We start from the raw sequence: 9,668 nt of genomic DNA, 5'->3' as shown, positions 1-9,668 counted from the left end.
TGTATATATACACGCACATACACATACAGTTTGGTGCAGTTGCTGATATTTATATGTTCAAAAAGTAAGATGAAATTCTGATTGCTTGTAAATCAATAGCAGACTACTTAAATTAAATGCATAGAAATATCAGTTGCTTTTATGTTCAAAGCGCTATGGTTTTTATTGTGGGGCAAAATATATAATTTAATGCAACAATTAAAAAGTTATTCTCACATATTCTTTAAGAAAACATTAAAGATATCACAGCTAAAAGGCATGTGAACCACAACCAGAAGGGGGACATTTTTAGAACGATACTAAAAGATCTTTTACTTGCTAAAAAAAAGTATGAACCGTCAATCAGATGACAGAAGGCATGTAGTAGATTGTGACGCACACACAAGTCTCTTCCCGCTCTCACCCGCACTCGCCCATCAAGAGTTGTCCCGCGCCGCACCCTGTTACGTTGGGTCCCGCGGGTCCCGCGGGTCCCGCGGTACTCCCGCGGGAGTGCAGTTCTCTAGCTCCTGGCAATAGTATAGTGACTTCCCGAAACAAGTTATTAGTCTTATTTTTGGACCTCCCGGCCTGCCATAGAATTTGAGCAATAAAATGTTCATATTCAACTATTTTCATTTCTCAGCATTGATTATTGTAATCATTTCAACTGACATTAAACTTTCACATCTTTCACTTTCAACTTTGTGACATGCCATCCATCCAACATTACTTAAAACCACATTTTGTTAATTATTTTATAATTATATTATGCATGCTGCCTTTATGAGCTCATATTAAACGATTGACTACTTTGAAATATTAAATATTTAAAAATTTATTTGTCACACTGCAGGACAGTTGAAATGTACTAGTAAACTGATTAAAAATAATGAAAATAAATTCTACATTTTTCCTGATACATTCATAAAATATAAAAACAGAACGGTAATTTTGAATTCATCTAAATCTTAATGTTAGATTAAAACCGTTTCCAGATTCTTTATAAATTTATTTACTATGCAACATCAAATCCTGATATATATTGGTGATAGCAATAAATAGCTATACACAATACAATAAGAATATGTTAAAGTGCCTGTTTAATCTGGCGAGTTAAACCCTCTTTTGCATGGGGCCACATGGCACACAACCATCCATCTCCAAAGCTCCATTAGACCGGCTGAATAGGATGAGACCCCTTTTATTCTCCATCATGACAACGTGAAGACAAAGAGAGAAAGAAAAGAGCTAGAAGGTGAGTGATTTCTCTCCTGATTGAGAGTGGGAGAGAAATGAATTTAAAAAGAGGAAGAGGCCCATAGATTTGCCAGGTGTCCCGCTGGTTTTCAGTGTCCGCGGCCAGTGTGCTGGAACACGAGCCGCACGCGGTACACAAGCCGGCCTCTAATCTAATTAGTGCGCCTGATTACCACACTGAAGCTCCTGTGAGCTCCCCGCTGGGATGCCCTACGCCCAGCCGCTTACGCCGGGGCACTGACTGCTGCTCTGCCATGTGTGTGTGTGTGTGTGTGTGGCAATGCTAAGGAGCTCTGTACACACACTGACACACACAGTTCTTTGATTCATTGTCATTCTCCACCCACCCAAGAGTAGGAGAATGCGACCCTTTCGGACCGCTGTCTCCGTAGCGACGGCAAACAAAAGCAGATCAACAGGGAGTATTTCTTTCTTTCTCGCCTCTCTCTGTCTGTCTCATCCGCCAGCGCTGAGCAGATTTAAAACTTCAGCAAGGACTGCAACGGAGAGCTGGATGCAACAGCTCTACCCACTAGTGTAAACGTCCTGTGCGTTCTGGACAGTTTATACTGTGTTGATACAAGCAATTGCTACTATTTCACTGAGACTGTCATTGCACGTGCAACGTGCAGAGCGCTGATCTGTCTCTGACGAAATTGTGAAAGCGTGAAAAAATATAAAACATCATACTGTTTTTTCCAGTGTTTGGTTAATATGTTGATTTGCTGCTTACGAAACATTATTATGTATCATTATTATCTATGTTGAAAACAGTTGCTTCATATTTTTATGCAGCAAGGACACATTAAACTGATCAAAAGTGACAGTAAAGACATTTGTAATTTATGTTACAAAAGCTTTCTGTTTCAAATAAATCCTGTTCTTTTGAACTTTCTATTCATCAAAGAATGTATCACGGTTTTCACAAAAATACTAAGCAGCTTTCAAAATTGATAAGAGCTGTTACTGATATTTAAGAACTAATAATAATTCATATCGACTGAGCACCATTTCAGCATATTAGAATGATTTCTGAAGGATCGTGTGACACTGAAGACTGTAGAAATGATGCTGAAAATTCAGCTTTGCCTTCATAGAAATTACATTTTATAACAGAATAAAATTGAAAATTTTTGTTTAAATTGTAATAATATTTCACAATATGGCTATTTTTTGTGTATTTCTGATTAAATAAATGTACGCTTGGTGAGCATAAGAAACTTCTTTTAAAACATAAAAAAAATTTGATTATTCAAAACTTTTGACAGGTAGTTTTTAGAATAAAAAAAAAAAAAGTAAATAAATAATCAAATTAAAGCTTGCTGATCCCAAACTTTTATGTCTTTTTTTATTTGTTGTATCTATTACTTACTATTATTCTCAGTTTTTTGGAGCAGCAAATATATATATATATATATATATATACACACACACACACACACACACACACATACACGTTTATAAATAAATAAATAAAAGTTTGGGGTCAACCAGATTTTTTTTTATTTTTTTTTAATTGAGATTTATTTGTTTGTTTGTTTTTTCTTTTTATTGTAGTTCTAGGCCAGACCTGCAAAAACAGCTTTTATTATCTGTTTTAAATGTGCAGAAAATAAAAATCTTTCAAAGTCTCTCTGACACATGAGAGCTGGTTGAACAGGGACACGCCATTAGCCCTTTCATACTCCCCACCCACTGAGATTTATACTGCAGTCAGGACACTCGGCTTAGCCAGTGTTACCTGTCCTATATAACACCAACATGATGAACGACTTCCCTATGAGAACAACCTCTGAGTATGAACACTTATGGCTGAGAGTGAAAACGAATGAAACTTAATATCACGGCCTGAACGATAGCAGCTACAGATGACCAGCAATGCCATTAATAGCTCCTTCTCTCACTTTCTCTGCCGCATTTTATTGTTCTGCTAGTCTGTGCGGTTGCTGATTCAACCGGTGGATATTATCTATTTTAATATTATCAGCTTCACCCTAGGGGATGCCTAAAAATGTTTTAGAAACCTGAGAGGGATTGTAAATGAGTCTTTTCAAGTAATGAGCAGTATAGAGATGTTAATATAGATAAGGTGCTACTGATTAATGAGGAAATTGCATTTTAGATGGCCTCTGTGTGTGAGATAAATTGGACTTCTGGGTGTCTATAACTTTAATTCTGTGTGCAACAGTCTTATCTGCAAAGACACATTTCAGTTTGTGCTAAATGCTGCAGGCACTTCATATACGCTTGTGTCAGAGAGTCTGAAACCACACTGAAAATCTGAATAGTGTTTCATTTAAGCCTGGAAATAAACAAGGTTTTGCACATGAAAGCAAAGTTGCTTCTGCACTATTTCTAGTTCACTGATCAAATAAGAAAATTTGTGACAACGAACATGTGAAGAACTCTGTACAGATGCTACAATCCATTGAAACTCAAGATGATTATTTGCAAATCATGCTGGAGATCAGCAGGCTTTACAGCAGACTTCCAACTTCATACTGAAATTATGCTAATCATATAGAATATTATGTAAGGAAAAAGGGCAAAAATTGTACTCAATTCAAAAAATGAATGCATTTCTAGTGGTCTCAGACTTTTGGACCCCATTGTACTGTACACTAAGTAATAGGCAAGCAATCTCTTCCATATTAATCTGGAATTGTGTCGTAAACAGGTGGTGATGCCATTGAAAAACCTTTACTTTTAAGAGTGTACAGTTTTCAACATGCTTTGATCAGGGATTTCTCACATGCTATACAGGATCTGATAGCATACAAATTGGGACACAATGTTTGCTTATATTTTTTTCCAGGTTTTAGTAAAGACAGAAACATTGCTTATGTTAGAAACATGCGTTGCATCTATTTAGGGACACATGTCTGTCTGTCTTTCTTCATTTTCTTTTTTTCTTTCTAGCTTGGCAGTGTTTTGAGCAGAGGCAGTGTGGTCCTCACTCTTGGACACCGCAAATCTTCCATACTTGAGGCCAGTCAGGAATGAGTTTATGATATCACACTGTGAAATCAAACATCTTTTTCTCTGCTCTGCAAACAGCCAGAGGACCTGTGAGTATAGTCAAAGAGTGATTCTGCCTCTACCACATTTGCATGCAAGAGCATTTATACTGCACCCTGAGACAAGGTAAAGTACAACAAATATAGAATACTAATATAGCAACTTACACCAGATTTAAAGTGTAAATTTTACCAGTATATACACTACCAACGTTTTTTTTAAAGAAATTAATACTTTTATTCTGAAAGAATTCATTCAATGTATGAAAAGTGACAGTAAAGATATTTATAATTTTACAAAAGATTTCTATTTCAAATAAATGCTGTTCTTTTGAACTTTCTATTCATCAAAGAATCATGAAAATAATGTATCATGGTTTCTACAAGCATATTAAGCAGCACAACTGTTTTCAACATTGATGATAATAAGAACTGTTTCTTGAGCACCAAATCATTATATTAGAAGGATTTCTGAAGGATCATGGAGTAATGATGCTGAAAAGTCAGCTTTGCTTCAACATGCTTTGATCAGGGATTTCTCACATGCTATATAGGATCTGATAGCATACAAATTGGGACACAATGTTTGCTTATATTTTTTTCCAGGTTTTAGTAAAGACAGAAACATTGCTTATGTTAGAAACATGCGTTGCATCTATTTAGGGACACATGTCTGTCTGTCTTTCTTCATTTTCTTTTTTTCTTTCTAGCTTGGCAGTGTTTTGAGCAGAGGCAGTGTGGTCCTCACTCTTGGACACCGCAAATCTTCCATACTTGAGGCCAGTCAGGAATGAGTTTATGATATCACACTGTGAAATCAAACATCTTTTTCTCTGCTCTGCAAACAGCCAGAGGACCTGTGAGTATAGTCAAAGAGTGATTCTGCCTCTACCACATTTGCATGCAAGAGCATTTATACTGCACCCTGAGACAAGGTAAAGTACAACAAATATAGAATACTAATATAGCAACTTACACCAGATTTAAAGTGTAAATTTTACCAGTATATACACTACCAACGTTTTTTTTAAAGAAATTAATACTTTTATTCTGAAAGAATTCATTCAATGTATGAAAAGTGACAGTAAAGATATTTATAATTTTACAAAAGATTTCTATTTCAAATAAATGCTGTTCTTTTGAACTTTCTATTCATCAAAGAATCATGAAAATAATGTATCATGGTTTCTACAAGCATATTAAGCAGCACAACTGTTTTCAACATTGATGATAATAAGAACTGTTTCTTGAGCACCAAATCATTATATTAGAAGGATTTCTGAAGGATCATGGAGTAATGATGCTGAAAATTCAGCTTTGCATCACAGGAATAAATTACATTTTAAAATATATTCAAATAGAAAACCTATTTTAAATGGTAATAATACTTCACAATATTACAGTTTTTCCTGTGCTTTTAATTAAATAAGTGCAGCCTTGGTGAACATAAGTGACTTTAAACAAATAAATAATTTTTTTTTTTTAAATCTTTCCAACCCCAAATCAAACCCACCACTTTGTTGATGCTATAGTGCCTTGTTCTACTAATTCAGCTACTTTAGTTTAATATATATAAAACTGAGTGTATGCAGAGTTTTCTGTATGTTTTATGTTTCTCATACGTGGTAGAACTTTCTCAAGAAGATGATAAAAACCTACATTGACCACATTTTTAAGAATCTGTCTATCTGTTGTGCCACTTATAAACTTAAAACCTATAACTACATTCTTGAACTTCTATAAGTCCGTTATTATATTAACTATATTAGAATTTAAACTGAAATCTCTGCTTTCAACAGGAACCAGCTGTCCCCTTTGTCCTCTAGATGCTGCGAGGCACTTTGAGCGTGTCCATCTGGAGAAACCTGCTGAGTTCACACGCTTTGATGCTATAACATAAACCTTTAGCCTCTGAATAAGCTGTCAACACTATGAGAGAGGGGGAACCCATAAAGAGAGAGATGGAAAAGACATAGAAGAGAAAGATCTCTGATGATGTGAAGTGAAAAGGAAGCAGGCGTTTCTAAATAAGAGCTACTTACCAAAATTTTTTTTGCAGTATTTTTTCATGGTAACCTTCATCTTGCCCTTGGGAGTCTTACAGTGGGAGTCACAGTCTGAAGAAGATAACAGACAGAAAACTAGTGAAACACAGGTAAAAGCTGTGCGAAACAACAAAATGAGTTGTCAGATGTGGATGAGGAAAACATGAGGAGGCATTTTTGAACATCTTTGGTGCTTTATCCTATAAGTTTTTGAAATGGAACAGTTTACTGAACCTTTACAGAAAACAATTGTTAAAAATCTCAACAAAAAATTTTGCATATGCGTTTTTTGTTGAGACATCAAGTTTAAAGTATGAGATGACAGAAGGCATGTAGTAGATTGTGAACAACAGGTTTTTCAGCAAAGTTTTGATCATGTTGATAATTTAGAGGCCTTAGAAATTTGGGTATCAAATATGCTACAGTAGGATTTATTGGGTTATTGAAAATAACAAAGTGGCACAAATGTATGAATATCATTGCGATAGATAACAAAATATCAAACCAAATGACACTTAAACAATCAATGTCCCATTTATGTAGGGAATTCTGGCACTAACTGTGTAAAAGTAACTACAAAAAGCATCATTTGTTTGCAGATGCCACTTGTTTTGTATTACATATTGTCTAATGCAATAACATAGACGCACTTTTGAGTGTCCAGATGATTCTGGGGCCGCTGCATCATTCACACATTTAAAGAGAGTTACGTTGGACCTAATTAAGACTTAATGGCTATTTAATCGTTTAATCTTTTCTTCACTTAACCCAGTCATTTTCTCAGCCTAATTATCAGCGCCTCCCCATATACCCCCACTTACTCAACGATGTCAGGGCAGGGGGTTCACAGGTCATTTAAACTTCATTCAGACACAGAACACCCCCGTCACAATGCCCACAAAAGCGAATCCTCATTTAAACACAGCTTTCCACATATAAACCTCAGGGACGGCGTCCAGCGCGCTATGATTTATAGCTCTAGTGCTCAGCGGATCTATTTGACACCGCCATGGAGATTTGAACCCCACATTGAGGCCTGGCCGATGGAGTCACTTCAACGCCAGCCACCTTTTGGACCCAAACCAGAGCGTTGGCTCGGTTCTCCTGACGCAAACCGAAACCCGAGAGTCTCTCGTCGCAGCTACTTTACATAGCGTAATAACTTTGAGATTTCTGGCCGACTGCAAGAGATGGGAGCGAGAAGACCTTTCAGCTTTCGCCTGAATATGGACAAACTTCATTATTTTCTTCGGCCCTCTGTCCAATCCACCCTTTTCATGTCCCTTTATATTCCGTCTGAATGAGGTTACCTGGGCAACGGCGAAGCAGGAAAGAACCACCAACCTGAATAAAAAAAAAAGTTTGAAGGGGGAAAGTAAAAGGGGGGTTGAGGGCTAGAAGAGCGAGATGTCTGGCAGCTTTGGGGGGTGGTGCGCAGAATTAGGATGTGAAGGACCGTAGGGGGAGAACTGGAGGCAGGGAGTGAGAAAAAGTGCGGAGAAGGGAGTGGCATCCCAGAAAAGTAAATGATTCTAGCGAGTCCATATCAGCCACGCCTGATTTCCATGTAAATGCATGAACGGAGGACGGGGCGGCTTTTGTGTGGCGACGGCCCTTGTCCCCCTCATCCTGCCTCTCTTTGATAAGGCTGGGCTGCCATTAGGCAAGCGGCACAATGCCTGACGCTGCCCATTACACCCACGTCCCCTCCATAATGGACGTCCCCTGTGGAGGGACAAATGTCTGCTTAATAGAGTCCCTCAAGCACAACTGTGCTGCTCCACTGGGGAGCCACACTGGAGAGTCCTCACAGTAAACTACAGCAGGACAGGTAAACAGAGTAAGAAAAGAGGTTAAACTTACTATTACATAGGTTTTGGTCTTTTTAAATTATTATGTTTATTCATAAATTCATCATGTAAATATTAATATTTCTATCTACAGTTCAAACTTTTGAATATATTCTATCTGCTGTTCAAAAGTTTGCAGCCAGAATGTTTTTGAAAGTAGTCTCAAGGTTGCATTTATTATTACATTTTTTTTTTATTATTTTTGTACAGTAATATTGTGGAAAATTATTACAGTTTCTGTTTTCTATTCATATAGATTTTAAATTTATTCCAGTGATGGCCAATGTTCAAAACATTTGTTTTGTGGTTTAATATTTGTGTGGAAACCATGATCAATTGACTTTTTTAAGGATTTTTTGACGACAAGAAAGTTTGAAATAATATCATTTATTCGAAATAGAAACATTATAAATTATTTACTGTAATTTTTGATCAATTTAATGCATCCTTGATGAATAAAAGTATTAATTTCGTTTTAAAAAATCTTACTGACCACAAACTTTTGAATAGTAGTGTATATCATTTATAATATAGTGATGTTTCTTGTTTTGTATTGTCATTCTCTCATTAAATTTTTTTGAAATTGTCTTTTAGCTATGACATCTTTAATGTTTTTATAAAGTATATGTAGCTAAAATAGCTTTTATATTGTTAGTGATATATTTCAAAATTAACACCTACTGGTCTAAATCATCTTAGGTTTACTTGATTATCCATACAGTACATAATTTTTGGAGAAAAATCAAGCTAAAATGCGAGTATCAAATATGATACAACAGGCTTTTGAGAAATGTTTATTTGTTCATCTCTCAATCATCATTGTTGCAGTAAATTATATATTTTAATGCAACAATGATAAAAACTACAGCACTTTGAACATAAAACTTTAAATATCATACTAAGGCTTATTATTGGGAGATACAGAGTGACAACTGATATTTCTATGCAGGTCTGAATGGAAATTATAATAATTTAATTTAATTTAATGAAAATTCTTCTGAAAATTGTAACATTGAAACTACACTGAACAAAATTATAAACGCTTTTGTTTTTGCCCCCATTTTTCATGAGCTGAACTCAAAGATCTAAGACTTTTTCTATGTACACAAAAGGCCTATTTCTCTCAAATATTGTTCACAAATCTGTCTAAATCTGTGTTAGTGAGCACTTCTTAGAGTGGCCTTTTATTGTGGCCAGCCTAAGGCACACCTGTGCAATAATCATATGTAATGTGGTGTTTGGGGTTTTGTCATGTTCATGTGTTCATGTCTTTTAGTTTGTAATTGTTTTATGCTGTTTGTGTCATGCTTCCCTTGCCCTCATGTATTCATGCCATTGGTTCCTCTGTTCATTGTGTCATGTTCTGATTGGTTGTCTTAGTCATGTGTCTTGTTTCCCATTGGTTTGTTCATGTCATGAGACCCTCCTTGTCTGCTATAACTAGCCATCATGTTGCCATTGTCTCTTGTCGTGTATTGATGTTGTAACCCGCTGTCGGTGAGTCTAGTCTGTTCATG

At 36.1% G+C, this 9,668-nt stretch overlaps 1 protein-coding gene across 1 annotated transcript in view; it reads right to left on the bottom strand.

Moving 5' to 3' along the window:
• Nucleotides 1-9,668, bottom strand: part of LOC107703884 (netrin-1-like) — a 66,724-nt gene that overhangs the window by 8,063 nt on the left and 48,993 nt on the right. Inside the window, exon 7 of the mRNA XM_016506681.1 lies at nt 6,299-6,373. Coding sequence (XP_016362167.1) covers nt 6,299-6,373 — 75 coding nt within the window. The remainder of the gene's footprint in view (nt 1-6,298; nt 6,374-9,668) is intronic.

This window comes from Sinocyclocheilus anshuiensis, unplaced genomic scaffold (genome assembly GCF_001515605.1).
Source record: "Sinocyclocheilus anshuiensis isolate Anshui unplaced genomic scaffold, SAMN03320099.WGS_v1.1 scaffold1159, whole genome shotgun sequence".
NCBI lineage: Eukaryota > Metazoa > Chordata > Actinopteri > Cypriniformes > Cyprinidae > Sinocyclocheilus > Sinocyclocheilus anshuiensis.
The sequence above is the reverse complement of the archived record's forward strand: the minus strand, read 5'-3'. Positions and strand labels throughout refer to the sequence as shown.